This window comes from Drosophila mauritiana, chromosome 3R, assembly GCF_004382145.1.
Source record: "Drosophila mauritiana strain mau12 chromosome 3R, ASM438214v1, whole genome shotgun sequence".
NCBI lineage: Eukaryota > Metazoa > Arthropoda > Insecta > Diptera > Drosophilidae > Drosophila > Drosophila mauritiana.
Genome location: NC_046670.1, coordinates 21,423,906 through 21,442,910, shown reverse-complemented (window position 1 = coordinate 21,442,910; position 19,005 = coordinate 21,423,906). Strand labels below are relative to the sequence as shown.

Here is a 19,005-nt window from a genome sequence, read left to right as displayed (position 1 = left end):
GTTGAAGTTTTGCGCCCAAAATTATTAAGATGAGTGGCATAAATTATGAGCAGACCAGCAGGCCCTGCACAGGACTCGTAAAAGCCGCTGGCACATAATCCTTGGGGACTGGGAGTGGGTGGATGGGTGGGTGGATTGTTTGATGAGTGAATGACTAACTGCATGACAGTTTAGCCACTGTGTGGGTGTGGTCGTGTGCGGTATGTGTGTGGTGTGTGTGTGTGAGTGGGCTGTGCTGATCACTTTAAGTATTGACAACGTTGGACTGCATGGCGTATACGTAATGTGGTTTGTGGAGGTCGGGGGCCTGTGGCAGTTAGTTTAATATTTATTTAATTTAATATGCTAATTGGATGTGATCTGAGTGTGTGGATGTGTGTGTATGTGTGTGTGCTGCTGCAACTTTACGAGCGAACAATTCATAAATAAATGAAACCGTCGAAAGTTTTCACATGTCAACGAATTGAGTTTGTGCTTGAGTTTTGCCTGCCAACAACTGCACCAATGACTTTTATAAATCGTTTATAAAATTTGCCACCGAAGACGGGAAATGCTGTCGAGGCAACTTCTGCCGCAAGTCGCCAGCCACAGGCGACGACAAATTGTTTTTGCGATAAAATAAGACAAGTGACACGCGGCCCTAATCGTTTGGGGGGCGTTGGGTGGTGGGTTGGGGATAGTTTATGGTGTCCGAAGGGCGATGGGCGTGGCCAGTTGCAACCTAAAAGGCTGCCACTCCGTTAACGTTAATTATATCAGAGTGACTGAGCCGGAACGACATGGGGAAAAAAGGTTTGGAGGGGGGAAAAGAGATCTAAAACGGAAACGGAAACCCAGAGAATAACATTTGCCGTTGACCGTTCCAGAAATTGCATTTAAAGCGTGGAAAACAGCAAATGCATTTCCCACCGACGACCTCAATGTTTTGCATTCAAGCAATCAAATTGAATTTGTCAGACGACATAAATAAATGGTAAATCAAACGAATTGCAAGCTCTGCTGTCAGCGGGAAATTGCATGCCAAAAAGTATGCAATGAATTATACGTGAAAAAAAGGCGAAAAAAATGCATCAAACTGTAACAACTCAAAAGTGGTAAGCAAAAACTGGAGCTGGGAATAAAAATAAATTCTTAAAATATACGAATGTATACAAAAATTGTGCAGCATTGGGAAATATTTTGCACCAATCGCAGGGTACACTGAATGGATTGGATTGGCTTTGACATGGCAATCAATTTTTGGTAAAGTTATGAAAAAACCCAATTTGTGCCAACAAATTTCGATGAAGAATGAAAATTAAAAGTTCTTCGGACGCAATGCAATTCAATGCTGGGTAGTCTTTAGTATCATTGAGAATGAAAGTTATTAACAACGTATAATAAATCTAAGAAATTCTTTATGATTGTTTGGTCTCAGACAGATGATAGTTGCAGAGCATCCAGCTGCCTCATAAGTCCGACTTTCTTTTTGTTCATCGCTGCAGCTGCCACTTTCCACTTCCATTTCTCGAATTTTTTACATGTGGAGCACAAATAATATGAATTTAAATTGGAGCCGTGAAACAAAACAAAAAAGGGGGCCAGTGGGGATATAAGGGAGAGCAGCTCGCTGAACTGTGAAAAGTAGACGGGAAGTAGCGAAAATGATGCACACGCACTCTCGAAATGCGAAAAGCGACAAGCTGGCAAAGTCACTCAGTCAGTGGGTGGTTTGTGGGTGTGGAGGTGGTGTGGGTGCAGAAGTGGGTGGCTCGCAGCATATTGAACTTGTCAACATGACAGTGGAGCGGAACCGAAGCCAAGCAAAATGAATGAATGAGTGAGTGAGTGAATGGGTGTGTGTGCGTAAAGTTATTCCCGATAGTGGGGAATGTATGCAAAATATATGCGCACCCAAATCCTGCGAAGCTCCTGCGGCACACGGAGCAAGGAGCAGGGATCCCTGGAGTCTAGAGAGCACTACTTGTTGAGCTGAGTCAGCGTTACTCACGCTCGTCATGCTGCTCGCCGCTCCTTTTGTTGCATTTCAGTCAGTAAGAAATTGCAATTGCTTTGCGCAAACTGACATTGACAGCCCCCGGCTGGGTAAGAAAGGGGGGCGTGGCACTGCGGCTGGCCTGCCACTCTGTTGCCCATCAATTTGAATGACATTCACAAACAGGCAGCCAGCTAGCGCAAATGCAAGGGAAATCCAGCATGCACGACGACGACCAAGAAATTGTGACATTTGTATAGAAATAGTTTTGCAGTTGCTGCAAATAGTTTTGCAGACATTTTTTGATTGCCGCATACTTTAAGCCAGCGAGCCAGTCAGTCAACCAGAATGGATGCCTCTAGCTCCTCCACAACTGAGATACTGAAAGATGTGGAAAGCTGAGAAATGGTTTCTGGCTGGATCTGGTATTTTTTGCCCAGATCCTGGGGGCTCGTTTACTCCTTTGCTTTGATGCGGCTTCATGATGCTGCTAGTAATAAATCTCTTTTCATACGAAAAGGGTCTCATCTGTGGCTTCAATATTAATTTTAGTAATTTGTTGGGAATGCCATGCATGGTTGGCTGGTTCTTAACAGTTTTATATGCCAATCCGCCTAGAGGTCTTTTCAATATACCTCAGTAAAAACAAGTACCCTATACCCGAGTCACTTTAAAGTATTTCCCCACCAGTCTGCCGTGAATATGGCTCTTAAGTAGAAGTGCTGAAAAATTCGGGGAATTTTCTCGGAAAAGCGTCATCTTCGGCTGTTCTTATTTTGATAGCCCGACGATTATAGTGGATTACATGCACATACCCTTCATTATCAACTTATATTCCCAGCAGCTCTGTGCCGGCTGCACCGACGTCATCTTTCCCATGAGTTGGCATCCGTTGCCTGTGCATTTGCCGCATTTTCAAAAGGTTAATTTTCCAGTTATCAAATAAAAGACCAAGGCATGCTCTCGTACTTGAATCCATGGAAACCGGGGAGCAGCAGGCGGTGGAGGAGCAGGATGCAGCAGCTGGCTGTTGGATACACATGCTTGGCAAATAGTTTTTGACAGCCACCGGGGAAAGTGGGCGGCAAAAAGGGGGCGTGCTGTGTGTGTGTGTGTGTAGTCGTGGCCAAAGCCGTTGGCATCCTCTTACGTACGAGTATTTTTGCTAGCATTTTTCTTGTAATAATTTTTGCTTTAACCTTTTTGGCATGCAGAGTGAAACGAGCGCTTTGCATTTCAGCATTTTGCTTGGCTGCTTTTGGGGCCAACGTTTTTATTATAGCGTATTTTAATTTTCATTCGCATCAATTTGCTAAAACACTGCATTAAACTAGGGAAAATTGTCTTAAGCCTACGTTCTCATGAATTTAATTCTTCTTCTCGGTTAGATTGTAGATTTGCTTGGCAACATCGGATAGCTGAACATCAATGGCCTTGGTATCGTCATATAGCGACGGAGCCTCGCCAAGGATCACAAAGGTGCCCACCAAGGATGCGATCATGAAGAGCCAGAGGAACAGGCGATCCATGACCATGGCCACAAAGCCCCAGTCCTGATCTTCCTGCAAGAGTTATATGGTCTCAGTAAATTATGCACATTGAGTGCTGAAATAAACAAAATGCTTAAAGTATCCATACGAAATCGGAAAATAAAAATCAGTAAAACTTCAGTAAATTATATACATTTAGTGCTGAGCTAATAAAAGTTATTAAAATATTCATAGGAAATTCGAAAATACGAAAATAAATCAAGAAAAGCACATTATATCTAATAATGGTATATCCAAAATGAATTTATATCAATTATGCACACTTTATATAAAGTTGAACTATTAAACATTGCAATGAAATTTGCTGAATAATGTGTTCAACAAGAGTCAGTCTCGTTTTCATATGAAAATTTTACTTTCTTTTTTGGCTGCCATCCAATTTGAAGTTGCCCGCATGCAGGACGGTTAATTGCGCTTTAAGCCCACACTTTGAGCGATTGGCTTTCATTAAGCACTTCGCTTAATCTACTTATGCCCGGCATCAGTTCGGTTATCAATCAAAGAGCGAAATCGCAGCGCCAGCAAAGCAAAGCCCGAAAAAATAAATGGCTCAAAAGGGCCAAAAGCGAAGAACAAACGGGGCTGTGGGGAAAACCCGTGGCAACCAGACACCGCCGCACCCAATCGCACAACAAAGAACATTCGGGGTTTGATTGAAACGTTTTGCTGAACCCGCTGATGAAGAGATGAAGTGGCTCGATTGGTGGGAGGTTGCCAATTGCCAGTCAATTGAACAAAAGCAATTAAAAGTGGATTTGCCGGGGCGAGTCTTTAAGTGCAAATATGGCAAAAGCTTAAATAAGTCGGCAAAAAAAAAGGAAACCAAGCGCCTTCCAGGAGATCAGTCAGTGGGTGGCCAGTGGCCGCTGAACGAGAGCCTCCGGATAGGACAACATCATCGGCCAAAGCGATTTTTGCGGTTCCTCTTCTCCGGCTACGCCCGTGGACAAACGGAATTTCCAATTAAAAATTCAATCAGCTGCCGGACTCACCGCATTGAACTCGTCCTGCCGCTGCATGTGGTGCTGTATGAACATGACGTTGTGGATGGCCTTTTCCAGCTCGAAAGGATACTTTTTGCGTGCGGCCACATCGCTCAAAGAGTCGTCCAATCCGGATAGCACCGATGGCAGTCCGTTGTAGCCGCTCAGGGTGCTCAGTCCGCCGCCCAAAGCCCCCACCAAGCCGCTGAATCTGTAAGTTCGAGATGAGAGGTCAACACAGTGTCCTTGTGCACAGGATATGCACAGATGCGGGGCTTAAAAGTTATACATTCGTCCATCACAAACTACAACTGTTACTTTGTTTCGGACCGTATGTTAAAAGATATTAAATTGTTACAACATATTCTTAAATAAGTGCCTGTACATGTTGTTGAGACCCAAGTTGGTTTATTTACCCCGAAACTCGTTAGCATAACTCACCTGTTTGTGGCCGTGGTCACGTGCATGCCATTGCACCCACCAGCACCCACACGACCTTGCATCCGCCGCAGGGAGTCTGGACTGGAGCCGCCGGAGTTCATTTGCATCTCGTCCATCAGCGCCTGTCCGAACTTGGTCTTGCTGAACTTGAGGCCGTAGTTGATCTTGTTGGCCGCCAGGTCACGCAGCAGGTCCTTGGGCACACGCATCAGCAGCAGTTTCGGCAATCTCTTGATGAAGAAGGACCTAATCCAGGGTCGCATCTTGTGCGTACTCGGCTTCCGGTAGTGTATGTTCAGTATGATAATCGTGATGACAACACTCAGTCCAACCAGCAACATGGTGAACAGTAGATATTTTCCCAGTAGCGGCAATGCCAGTGAAGTCGATGGTATAATCTCGGATATGAGCAAGAAGAACATGGTTTGCGACAGGAGGATGCTGATGCACAGGGCAATCTTCTCGCCAGAATCGGCAGGCAGGTAAAAGACCAGGACCGAAAGATACGAGATGCCCACACATGGAATAATCAGGTTAACCGTGTAGAAGAGAGTCTTTCGCCTCAGGGTGATGTTGAAGAAGATATCTAAACCGTCCAGCCATTGAAGCAGTTACAAATCCATGAGGTCGCGCAGGAAGTGGGTTACAAATGTGTCGGGAAAAGGGGAGAGAGGGATATTTTTCAGGGGATGAGTTTGGGTAGAGCTTTCGCGTAATTGCTGGCGATGGGAAGCTTTAAACTCCACTAAACTCACCCGGGTACGGTTCGGCACAGCAGGGATAGTACTTCTCGTGCCGCTCAGCCGGAACGCCGAGTATGTCCCACTCCACACTGGGATAGTACTCACGCAGGTCGATGCCTATCTCCACCTTGTTGTCCTTGTCGTTCTTCTGGCTGATGTGCTTCAAATCGATCTGTGAATCGAGAAAAGCCCCGTTGATGGAGCCGTTAAAGTTACGCTCCTTTGCCTCCTTTGTCCGGCTCACTGCCACTTGCCGTGACAACGCCACCTGGCGCATCCCACTCCCTCCAATCTCCGCCAGCCAGACGACCGGCAGCCAAAGTGCAGTCGTTAAAAGAGTAGCGAAATTTAAATGCGTTGACAAACGCCCGGTGAAAAAGAGCTCTGTTCCGTTGCCTGTCCTAAAACCCATCCCAGCACTCAAAAAAAATCTAGTGCCTTTCAAGTGTACTAGATTAACTATAACTAGTCTTTTATCATTCTAAAAATCTTATAAATTCTATGTGCACAGTTCGTCTTTAAGATGTTTCTAATTACAAATGTGCCATGCTTCAACTTAATATTGATTAGATATTTTTCTCAGTGCACCTGTCCCTCTTCGCAGCACTGCGAAGGGTCAGCGGAAACGGAAGCTGCTTGGGTTGGGTGGAAGTCGCACTTTGGCTTAATTTATGGCCGCGCATTTTTATGACAGCGACACACACAGTCGAGTGCCTCTGTGTGAGTTAGTGCCGCTCTCTTTCGGCGCCAGTGTGTTTGTGTGTGTGTCTGCAGCGGTTAGACAAGTTTCAATTACACTTTTACAATTTCTCACATTTTAATCTGCGAGTTGCCAACGACGCCTTTTCGATGTAAGTCGCTACCTCATCTCCTCATCTCATCTCTCAGATAAATGGTGTACCATAAATCGTTGGCCACGCCCATTTATCTGAGGCTCAACTGGCATGGCACTGGCAGCAGATAGAAGACAATGACGCCACCACTCACCTGATCACCGTCGTAGGTCCACGAGCCGAACTTCATGAAGCAGGTCTGCTGATCGAAGGGAAAGTAGCGCACATCAATCTCGCAGCTGGACTTGAAGATGGCCGGCGGAGTCCACACCACTTTGCCGGTGTAGTGGAGGATGGCCTTCGTCATGGTGGTGACCACGTACTCGCCATCGGCACTAGAGGAAAGGGAAGACAAGGCTTTGATTCAGGGCTTCCAAGAAACGCAATTTTAGCATGCAATACAAATTGGGCTTTAAGTGTACATGTCTGTATTCGAGGTCCTGTTGCGACTACTTACTTGTTGTAGAGCACGATGTCGGGCAGCCAGATGTGCTCGGAGGGCACATAAAGCTCTGTGACGCCGCCGTACTCCGAGGGATCCCACTTGAATTTATGATCCTGCCACTCGTGCTCCAGCCACACGTTGGTCGTTAGAATTTGATCTTTGAGATTCTGCAAAAAATTAAACTCGCATATATGTACGGATAGCTTTACAAGCCGCAAAAGTGGGCAAGTGGAGCGATGCGGAGTGGAGTTGGCGGAGTAAGGCCTAGCCATGCATCAAGTGAGATTTGCATTTTATTCATTTTTCCCCACACTTTTTTTTTCTTCTGTTCCCAGGCGCTTCTTTATATCATTTGCACTTCTCGTCCTGGGCACCCGTTACCCCGGCTAATGTGCTTTTTGCTGTCAGCTTACGGCTTCTTTCCCTTTTCGGCTTGTTTTATTACCTTTTAAGCCTTCTGGTGGCAGGGCCAACCATCACCATCACCACCGCCACCACCCAAAGTGGCGGCCCTTGCAGCCGGAATTGCAGTCTCGGCCGGCTGACAAATGACTTGGCCGGGGAACTTTAAGCAAGCGCAGACAACGATCCCCTCCATGTAATGAAATGTTGGAGTGAAATGTTATAAAAATCTAGTGCTCCCCGTTCGCCCGAAGTTTTTTGAGAAATGCCAGCGATTTATCTGGTGTTCCGGTGGTGCAAGGCAACCAGTGCTGACAGGAATAAAGTTGATGTTGCGAATTGAAATATGCCACTTTAATATAGGGTCTACACGGAGAGAAATCTTGCTAGATGTGGGTAATAACACAATTAAGCCATTCCTAATTTACAGCACTCATCCCTCTTTTCTTTGGGGTGGGTGTCATTATGGCCCCATGGATTTCTCTGTTTGCCAGCTCGCGATTCGCCCCATTTGTTGCTGTTTATTGTTTTGCATTTTTTATTTACGAGCTGCTGAAAGTTGCTGGCAACTTTTACGCACTTCTTGTTGTTTTGCCAGCAAATGTAGCGAAACGCGAGCGCTCGAGCTTAATTAAAAAATTCCCCCACCCCACCTAAAGTTCGATGATTATACCAATTAATGTTGCTTACCAAATCGATGAGTTGGGACAGCCGTAGGCCCAACTTGACCAACACCGTGTCCGTGTTATTGCTCACGGGGCGGATGAGGCGATTGTAGTTGCTCAGCAGATCGTCATAGAGTCGCTTGGCATCGGGATTCGCCTGAACGGTTTCGCAGAGGAGCAGTAGCACCAGGAGCAGGCAGAGCGGCTTGCAGTGGCGCCAGATGTGGGCGAGCAGGGCGATGGGGCGGGGTCGCGTGGTGCAGCAGCCAGGAGCCATGGTGACGTCACGGCGGAAAGGAAAAAGGACCTTGACGTTGTGCGGCGTGGGCGGTGTGCCGGTGTTTTATTGATGCACAAAACACGCGCACAGGTTTTTGTTTACCTTTCTGCCCGCCTTGGGTGCTTGGCTGCCCCTTGGTGCTCAATCTCTGACGCAGTTCGTGGGGCAGAGCGAGTAACTGGCTTTTAGCACATGGCCTAAAAGTGTTTACAAGTCTCCAAGTCTCGCTGCTGCTAACTGATTCCCGATTCGGCGCACTGCTTGAGCAGCTGAAGCCGCTGCGCCCAGGCAGCTGATTATGTTTTTGCTCCGGCCGCCTTAGCTTATTTAAAAAGTTTATTTAATTTTCACCAACTCAATTTCGTGCTTAAAAAATTCTACAAAATATTCAAGCTTGTTAACTGATTTTTCAAGATTTTTGTGTGCAGTTTTAAGCGGACTTTCACTAGATTTCAACGAGCCTTTGGGCCCCGCTCCGTGCTGTCCTGCATAGATATTCACAGGATTCGTACTGACGCGCGTTTTGTTTTTGTAGCCTGGCCAGGACCTCTGGCAGCCTCCGTTTTGTAGCTTTGTCGCCGGCGGGATATCATAGGAATGTGGCGTCCGCTGATGCTGCGCAGCGCCTGCGCCTTTCGCATTCACCCTGTTATCCTGCGAGAGCCGCATCCTGTTACACACTGTAAAGCCAAGCCCTAGACGGAGGCTCTCTTCGGTACACACTCTCCGCAGGATGCTCGCAGGACTCTCTCTCAGGATGCGCTCTTCGATGGGTTAATCCCTCAAAGACTCAGACTCCATTACAACTCCGGCCTGGTTCGGTGCTCTTTTGGCCGTACATATTTTTTGGGCTCTCTCCCGCGATTCCGGCGAGCCACAGCCCAAAAAAATTCCCCACAAATACTCCCAGCACACAGTTACGCAGAAAAAAAAGAAGAAATTCGGGGGGAAAAAAGTATGAGGCAAGGCAAGGAAAACTTCAACCATGTACATGTGTACACATACCGCTGCACATTTGGCAAACACTCATACGCCCCGTTGGACCCACATTTCGTTTAACCAGAAACCAAATTTTTCGTAATTGTCAACATTCGTTAAAATCTACGTTAACATGCAGTTCGCCCAGGATCCGCACACACACATGCACATACACACGCACACTTATACATTGAGAGACACACACACAGCTATCAGCACTTGTGCACTTTGCATGTTTAGCGCTGCAATGCTGGCTACACTTTTTGCCTTTTGCATGGGTGTTGGTTCAGCTCGGTTTTGCATTTCGTTTCGTTTGGCATTTTGCAACGTCTGTTCACATATGTGTCATATTGCGATTTTGAGTTGTTTCTATGGTTTTGGTTTGGTTTTTGCCACCCATACTTGTATTTCTATCTGCCGGCTGCTGAATTCCCCCCCTCCCTGCAGGCCCTGTGATGCCTGTAATGCGTTTGCCGTGTTGAAAATCAGCCGAGCCATTTCATCGCATAGCGCAGCTAGGGAGAGACTGACGACTAACTTTGGCTGGCTAAATTTAATTACCGCATATTGAAAATGATTGAATTTAACAGCTTTTTCGATTGGTTAATTGAAATTAACATGTTTTCATCGCCGGTGATTTAAGGGAATTAAGGATTAATCTTTACTGTGTCACATAGTTAGACAAAGAAATGTATGTTGTGCTTGTAGAGAAATGTAACTTCAACGAATTGGTATTTTAACTTAATGGCTCAGAATCAAGGCCCAAACTTTAAGCTGGAGTCCAGTTGGATCAGGCTTTATTTGCCCTGTTGGTCAGTGTTTTGGCTGTAAGTTCCGGCCGAATCCATAATGATACATGAACTCTGTCATTTGGCCGTGCCGCCATTGAGCCGCGTGTGTTTTATGGCTTACGGTCATTGAAGGCATTTTTAGCTGGCATTTGTAGCTTGCTTTTTTCGCTTTTTTTCGGACCAAATTGGTGGCATCAGCGTTTTTACTTCTGCCAAAAGGGAAAGATTCAATGAGCAATTTATGCGCCTGCTGGCGGAACAACTTTAATCTAGTCTATTAGCTGCTTTATTGCTGTTTTCGTGGCCACCCTTTTTATTTATATCCTTTGTTTGAGCCTCATTTGAATGGGCTGCTGATACGGTTGCTCCCTCCGACGGTTGTTATTGCTTTCATTAGCCAACCTATTCCGACGAGTTACACATGTTTGAATTCTCGGATGTTTGCGGGTCTGGAATGGAGCGGAATGAAGGGAATGGAGGGATCCTCACGTTTTATTGCCACCCACACTCGGCACCCACTTCTCCACATAACAAAGCAATCAAAATTACAACAACCAGCGTTTGCCACAATGGCAAACAACAATTTTTAGCTTGTTTGCAACTCAAAGTTTTATTTTTATTTTCCTTTTTTACTATTTGAGTTGATGCTAGATGCTATTTTTTTCTTCTTCGGTATTGCGGTATTTTAGCAACAAGAGCGAGAAAGTTTTGTTCTCTGCACTTCGTCCTGGTAAATCAACAACGAAAATGGGTCGGCAGTGAATTGACTTTGATATACCCTAGATTTAGATATACACAGGTGCCATCAATCTGAGCTGCTGGTTATGTCAATCTCGGTGAAAATTAAATCTTTGATGTCATAACTTATATCAGCATGGCCCGCCATTTTCAATGAATAAGTTAACAAAACATTTTCGATAACAAAGCTCAGCCCATCAGGCGGCGAGGCCAAAGTTCAACCCAACACCTGACTTTCTGACTCGCAACTAGCTCCTGACCTAAGGACCTCAGTTTGGTCCCTCTGCCGCCTGAGTCCCACTTCCTGATTGCAAGAAAACTCAATTAAAATTTAAATTTTCGAACGTAAATGACAAAAGTTTCTCAACTATAAATAATCGGCAGTCGCTCCACTTGGCTTGCTCTTGGTTTTTGGCTTGCCACTTCAAAATCTGACAAAGCCGCGACCAGAGACCCTCTCTCGACCCCCTTTCGAACCCCCTTTCGAGCCCCTGAAAAGCCAGTCGGATTCACCCCTCCATAAAATGCGTGCGTGGCTGCGTGATCGAAAGTTTTTGTCTATATTCGTACCATTTATCTAACTTTTATGGCAGCCACACCAGCGGCAACAACGAACGTTTTCCTGCTTTTGGCCAGAAATTAATTGCAAAACTGTTTGGTGTCTCTATATAAATCTCCCCTAACTGAAACAACAGATATGTACATGCACAGGGATACAAGGGTTCAAAGTTTGCTGGGTTATGACATACTTTTCAGAATATTTTCCAATTATATTAGAGTTGCTTGTGTTACCAATATAGAATATTACAATAATTAGATTTTTAAGCTTATCTATTTAACATCGATATATATTTTTTCTCAGTGCATAACTATGCACATATATACATGTGAGTTTGGTGGCTTGTTTTTTGGCCATGGCAGGCCAATCACAATGAGCGCTTGCCTGCCACTTGAACAACATAAAACTGATTGCGAAAATCTGTCCCGCGCAACCCTCTCCAAAAAAAAATTTGTCAACGTGGTCGGGAAGGGGGTGAATCGGTTGGGGGCGGTATTTGGAGCCGGCACAGTCCTTTGTTCATCAATTCGAGGCTGCTGCGCTTGTCGTGCCCATTGTTGACACGTTTAAGAGCCGTTTGCTTTTATCAGCACTGTCCAGATCGACAGGCGACAAGCGACGAAAGGACGAACGGCCGGGGGGTGGAGCGCCAGGACGAGAGGCCACCAACCTGCATATAACATTTTTATAACGATTTTAATTGTTTCTGTCGACTGTGGAATCGTGCAAGCACCGGCGACCCATCAATTTAATGGCATTTTCGCGTGAAGCGCGCCAAAAACCAAAATAAATAAAATGAAAAAAAAGCCTGGGACCCAGAAAATCAAAGCCCGAGGCGAGAACACTGGTGGTTCTCGAGTCTTTCGGTCAATTAATGAAGATACCGGGTTTTATGATGAGCAGCGACAATTCGTGCTGGAAGTGGAGGAGGAATTATACGCCCATTGGTGGCGTGTTTATGGCGCCGTAAAATTGCCGCTCGACATAAAAATGTTGCATAGTTTTTGGGCCGCTAAGCGGATGTCATTAATTGCGCATTAGTTTGCTTTCTCGCAGTCCGTGTGAATTTCGTGATTTCGCGTTCGCAAATCAAAGGGAATTCGAGTGCAAACGAGGCGTATGCGCAATCTAATTTGCCATTAGCGTTGGTATGCCAGTATGGGTATAGGTGAAAGCGTAACTGTAACTGTGTGTGTGTGTGTAGGTGTGATTTTCGGCCCTTAAGGTGATGACTTGGCGGTTCGTACTTAAATTTCTGTTTGGTTGGCTTTACTTGATTCTTTGGCTGCGTATGTGATTAGGATTTAAGTTGAACCGCCCGTTGAGCATCCAACAAAGTTTTGGCCAGTCAACTCAGCCAGCAGCAAATAATATAATAATAATATTATTATAATATTTTGCAGCAGTACCAGCTGCCGCCACGCCCATCAGCTCAAGCTTATGTACACGCCCACACAGTTTTATCAAAACGAAGAAGGAGCGAGTTGGGTGCACTGAAAGAAAACAGTACGATTAAATTCGAAATAACAAAAGAAAGGGTTCTCATTTTATGGCGAACAACATGAACTTGAAAATATACAAATCTATATACTTTCTGAGTTATTTGGATACAACTAGAACACTTTCATGCAGTTGCATAACGTAAGATGTATATACTTGTTTCTTTCAGTGTCTGAGAAGTGCGAGTGACACAAAGTCATCAGGCTTCTGACTTAGCAACTTTGCAATGACAAGTTTCGCTGTCTCGCTTTGAGAGCGCGTTTTACTATGAATACTTTGTCAAGTTTTTGCTCCAGGACCCGGGACTCATTGTCGTTGTCATCATCAGCACTTTCACCGCCTCGTCGTCTGTGCGAAATGCTCTGCCTGCGATTTGCCAAAGTCGCTGCAAAACATGCAAACTAAATTAACTGGTACAATTGTGGGCGGGCAGTGGGTCTGATGATTTGATGGCCGTAAATCGGGCAGAATAGATATTATACCCATGGAGGAGAGTATCTATCTTTGTCTTAGTCAATTTTGAAAGAAAATCAACAATTTGTCACACTTGCTTCATTATCCGAGGAATATTTAGGGAGCTCTAGTCCGGCAAACTCTTGGTAAATGTTTTGCCAACTTCGTTTGAGCACTCAATTTACCCAGCATTTCATGGCTATCTTCTCTCTTTGGTCCTCCATCTTGGCACTGCCACTTGGCATTTCCTATTTCCGGTTGTTAGCAGCGCCACGTTGTCGACTTTATGGCCGGTCGTACCCCTCCATTGTTTCAGTCTCTCTCTCTCGCTTGTATATATAGTACATTATCTTATGCGACTCGGCTTTTGTCGTTTGCTCTTGAAATATTTGCGCTTCATTATCATAAAAAATTTATACAAATTGACAGAAATCCAAGTAAATGCATAAATCCGGCACAGATCTCAAACTTTTAATTGCGCCGTCTTGGATTTTATGGATGTCAATATATACGGGGGATCCCTTCGCAACTTCACTGTCATCGTCATCAATATGGTTGGTGCGTTGGGTAGATTATTGCGGCCACTCGCTTTTATTGTTATTTCGGCATGGCATTTTCTTTGGGAGGAGCGAGTGGGGGATAAGGCCTGGCTTGACTTGATTGAATGCCATTCGTTTGGCAGGTGGCGCTGCTCAGGTTCCTTCCGTCTCCTTCGTCCTGTTGCTGTTCCCGGTGATTTATGTGCGTACGCGCGTCTTGACGTCAATTCCGCTTATGAAATTGTCTGTAAATTGGCCTGACATTGATTTTGGCTGGCTGCCATCCATTAGTCATCAGCGTATTGATTGACATATGATAACCGCAAGCGGTTGCCATTCACCAAAAGCTTTTATCCTTGCAGCAAGCGCAAAACACCGAAAACAAAGACCGCAAAAAGCCCCGCATGCACCACGAAATATGCTCCAAATTGCATTCAAGCGTTGACACCCATTAGTCGCCGGCAACAAAGGGGGAAAAACTCAAATAAAAACCGAAAACCAAAAAGCCCGAGCAAATGGAAAATGGAAATGTGTAAGGCGGCCCAGCAAGGCCTGCACTTGGCATCAATTTTTATATTTTAAGCCACAGGCTGCCTGCCACTTGAGCCGTGAGAACAATGCGATGCCAATGCAGAATGCCAGATTGCACAAGGCACGAGCTGCAGAAAACAAAACCAGCCACCACACTCGTCCCTCCAACCGAAACACAAAAATAAAAAAAGAAAACACGGATAGCAAGTATGAAAAGATTCTGCCGAAAAACGCAAAATGCAAAACGAAAACTCGAGGATATCCAGTTTTATGCAGATGGGCCAAAAATCCCAAAGACAAAGTCTCTCGCCTTCCAAATGCGAACCTGCCAGAGTAACCCAATGAAAATCAGTGCGAAACGCTTTCCAAATTTTAGCAGCCAGTTTCTGTTTCCTTCTGCGACTTTCCTACCAACTGCTTGGCATCTGTGCACTGCTGGCTTCGTTCCGTGGCACCCGAATCCTTTTGGCCGCTGCATCCTCTATCACTTTGCTGTAAAGCCTCTTGTGCGGATTTATTAGCTGAGCGATCGGATTTGTAACTAATTTCGAATAGGGAATTTCGAACAATAAGTGGTTTTTAAAGGAATAGGGAATGGGAACATGGGATGGAGATGGAAGGAAAGCTTATTAAATCTTTACTTAATTTCTGCGCCATAACAGATACGCTATGTGATCTTTTAAAATAGTTCTTACAAAACTAAAAAATATAATTGTAAAACATATAAAATTATTCGGTTATTTTTAAAGTTTCCTACAGCTTTTTATTTCACTATTCAAATCTTAAAATCAAACTTATTTTGAGAGAAATGGTATTCGGATAATATATAAGTTTCTCTGGAGATCCTTTATTTTTTCGGAGTCTTAAATCTTAAAGTGAAATACAATTTTGGCCAGTGATGAAATACCCGCCATGAGAGTATTCCTTTCGCGACTTAAGGCACATTTGGATTGGATTTTTGATTTTGTTTGCTTTTGCTCGGGTGTCGGAGTGCGTGCTTTTGGCGTTTATGTCAAATGCAGAATTTCCGTTTCATACTTTCTGCACTTGCTGTTTATTGTTTGCCCTCGGTGTGCAGTGGTGCTTTGTGGATGTGCGGCTGTATAGCAGTGTAGCTATATAGCCATATAGCCATATAGCTATTTGCTGTCGCTGCATCTGTGTGTGTGTGTGTGTGCTGTGTATGTGCTGTGCATGGCTGTGCAGTTGCATCTGTATGCCGGCTTGTTCGAGTATTTTATAACTTGTTGGCTTAACTTCCACAGAATTTTGTCTGTTTTGTTTGGTTATGTGCTATTTTCCCTGGCGCCCCTTCCCCACTTACCCCGCCACCCCCTTTCGACCCGACCAAAGTGCCAAAGTGTTTGTGTCTGTGGTTGCGCTTAGTTCGGCAATTGTTTTCCAGAAATTCCTTAAGCTGCAAAATGTTTGTTATCAAACAATTTTTCGTGGCTTTTCCCCTGGGCTCTTGCTCCTGCTCCCCTCTATTCCATTCTACTTCAACTAATTATAACGAAGCCGAGCTGCCGGAGTTGCAGTTCTAATTAGTTTGATTTTAATAGGCGGAGTTGTCGAGCGGTTGGTTGCCTCGAATCCTCGACAATAATTGAAAGCATTGTAGTGGCAGCAGTTCATTTGCATATGGGAAGCGCATTTCCTGGTGCTTCAAATTTATGTTACGTGCAGTTTAAATATTAAATAAAATGTCTTGCAAAAATAATTGAAAATCCCTGCCCTTCACTCCAAGCCCCGAGGAAGTTATGTGCGATTAGTGCAAATATTGCTGTCTCAGATTTCCACACAATGACTGGGCGAATTTCGATTATCAAGTTTTGGCCATATCAATATTTGGACAAGCGTTTGCAATTGATAATTGAAAAGTGTGCGGCCAATGGTACGTATGAGTAATGTACAAAGGCGGACCATTGTTTGAGTTGCCCGATTTGTACACGTGTGTCTGTGTGCGTATGTGCTGGTATGAGCTGGTGTGAGCGGATTTCCGTAGCCGTATCTGAAATGAAAATCAAATAGCAAGTGCAAAACGTGGCTTGGGGAAAAGTGCAGCTGAAAGAAATTAATTTGTGTGCAAATATTTTAGATAGTTCTTTTTTCCGGTTTTCTCGAGCTGCTTTCAGTGCTGCATTCGGTGTGTGTGTGTGCGAGAGTGTGTGAGTGTGTATGTGTGTGTGGCGTTGGCAATTTCAATTTCTTTGCCAAAGTAATGCTTCAACAATTCGCCACGCCAGAGGGCGCTCACGTGCACGGTCGGTCTGCTGATTAAGGAGAACTGCCAGCTGGCAACTTGTCTTGCAATCGCATTTGCTGCATCCACCACGGCGTGTCCTTGCAGCCACTGAGACTCCTTTCCCTGGCAAAACATTAAATTGTATTAGCCTAAAACATTTCATTACCTTCAGCCCTCCGACTGGAGCAATCAGCTTGAAAAAGCATTTGAAGATTTAAGGCAAATCCCTGAGAGCGTCGCTCGGTTGGCAAAGCGGACGAGGTGGAGGCCAGCTTGTAGCATACTTTTCCAAACTGCTCGCCCCTGGCGTGCAGCTAATAAAAAGGAAAATATTATGCAACAAGTAAGCAGGAGTATACACTGCTCTCAATGGCTTCCAGCCAAACAGTACCGAGTGGCGCTTTATTAGCTGACCCATCTTCAGCTGCCACGCCCCTCAGCACCTCAGCACCTCGGCCCTTCAGCCATCCATCCATCCCATCCTCGAATGCGCCCACTCATAATCCAGTGTAAAATTGTTTTCAAGCAGCTGAGTGCAGTTCATGCTGCATGTACTTGTGCAGCTCTAGGGCAGGCCTTCTGCCGGATCTGCTGCTGCCCCTCATTTGTTGGCCCAGGTCCCAAACATACGTACGTACGTACACAAAAATGCACAAGAATGTACAAAAAAGCAGAAAGAAGTACAATATAAGAATGCAGAATGTGTGCTGCACTACACAGAAATAATTTCAATCATGGCACTGTAATTCCCAGGCACACTTACCGCCTCCTGCGGATCCTTGAAGGTTCCGCCGAAGAAAACCACTTGCACTGCGCCCCATTTAATTGCCGGAGTGCAGGTGCTCGAGCAGATGAGCACCGGAATATATATATTCGGGAGTGCCCTCGCTTAAGTAGCCGTGCAGGTGGGGCTATAGTGAGCTGATATAATACATTCAAGGATGCCAACTTGACGCTCTATAATATATAAAATTGGTTTAATCCCTGGAAAATCAATGCATAACTCACAGAACCACAGGAGATTATTGAAAAAACGAAATGCCAACAGAATAAATAGTTGCGCACTTGAGGAAAATGTTTATAGAACAATGCCCATGCAGGGAAATTCGCTGTATTGAGTGCTCACTAACATATTTCCACTAAATAAATTTTAATTTGCTTTAAGGAGGCAGCGCAGTGTTCATGCATGCTCAAATTCACCGGGAACCACACGAAAAGGACGAAGGGCCAGCGAGCGGAGGTTGACTGAACAGGATGTGCCAACACTCGCTATTTATGAGTTAATCAACCATGAACTTTAAAGCCCGCTCTGAAATGCAAAAAGGACAGCAAAGCCACAAACACTAACCGCACTCGAGACCCAATAATGAATTTGCATTTTCTACGGCTTCCCAAAGGCATTTTCCGGCTTGTTGTGCTGTTTGGCACATAGAGCGCAAGACCACCGACCAAAACAGGGAAAAACAAATGAAAACCAATTAAAATTTAATGATTATGCAGTTTTGTATAGTAGCAACATTTTCCACGCTTCAACGGCGAGCCAAAGTTTTTGGCAAGGTTTCTGTTTGATTGAATATGAGTGTATTCACAGTGAGTTTATATAAATTCTGTTGTGCGTTTAATTCCGCTCGAAATAAGTAATTCATGTGGCCAGTGATATAAGCAATCCAGCATGGGTCCTTGGACAGGAGCAAACCTGTGAGCCATAAACCAAAAGAGGAAGCGAATCGGAGACAAACAGGAAATCAAACGCAAACCGCAGCTGAAAGCCAATACCGAGCGATCCGCGGAAATGCGAAGATACCGAGATAAAGACGGACAAAATAAGAATGAAAATAAGAAGTAACTGTAACTGGTGATGGTGGTGGGTGGATGACAGGCAGATTACGTTTCCGGTTGCCGCTGACAAGCGATGCCGAAACCGGAAACCAATGAGCGGCGTATAAATGTATTTACAATACCGACTGAAAATAAAGTCCTGCTTCTCGGCTCGTGACGCCGAAAAGTATGCTACTTACACAAACACTTCGTCACACACTTGGACGGAGAATTGCAAATTAGCAATTGCCCATGTGAAAGTGAAATGAACGGAAACGTGGCCCAAATGGGCCCGAAAAGGGACAGCGGTCGGTTAAGCAAACAGCAAGCGCACTGCAAAAAGTTGAGAGCCAAAGGATGAAGATGAAGGTCGACTATAAATGCGGCCATCAATTAGGGGGCGTGGCAGATCGATGCCCGCCTGGACGGGTTATTTATATACATCAAAGTGCGGGTTTTTGCCTCGTAGTGGACCACTTAACTGGATAGAGCGGGTTCCCAGACGTACTGGCTGGCAAAACTACTGAAGGGTATCC

At 45.0% G+C, this 19,005-nt stretch overlaps 1 protein-coding gene across 1 annotated transcript; it reads right to left on the bottom strand.

Moving 5' to 3' along the window:
• Positions 1-1,113: 1,113 nt before the first annotated feature.
• Positions 1,114-8,802, bottom strand: LOC117144325 (acetylcholine receptor subunit alpha-like 2). Its single transcript, XM_033309438.1, has 7 exons — positions 8,063-8,802; positions 6,983-7,137; positions 6,680-6,860; positions 5,705-5,864; positions 4,950-5,535; positions 4,518-4,719; positions 1,114-3,537 (listed from the first exon to the last, which is right to left on the bottom strand). The coding sequence occupies exons 1-7, from the start codon at positions 8,312-8,314 to the stop codon at positions 3,343-3,345; spliced, it is 1,731 nt and encodes a 576-aa protein (XP_033165329.1). The 5' UTR covers positions 8,315-8,802; the 3' UTR covers positions 1,114-3,342.
• Between the last annotated feature and the right edge of the window lie 10,203 nt (positions 8,803-19,005).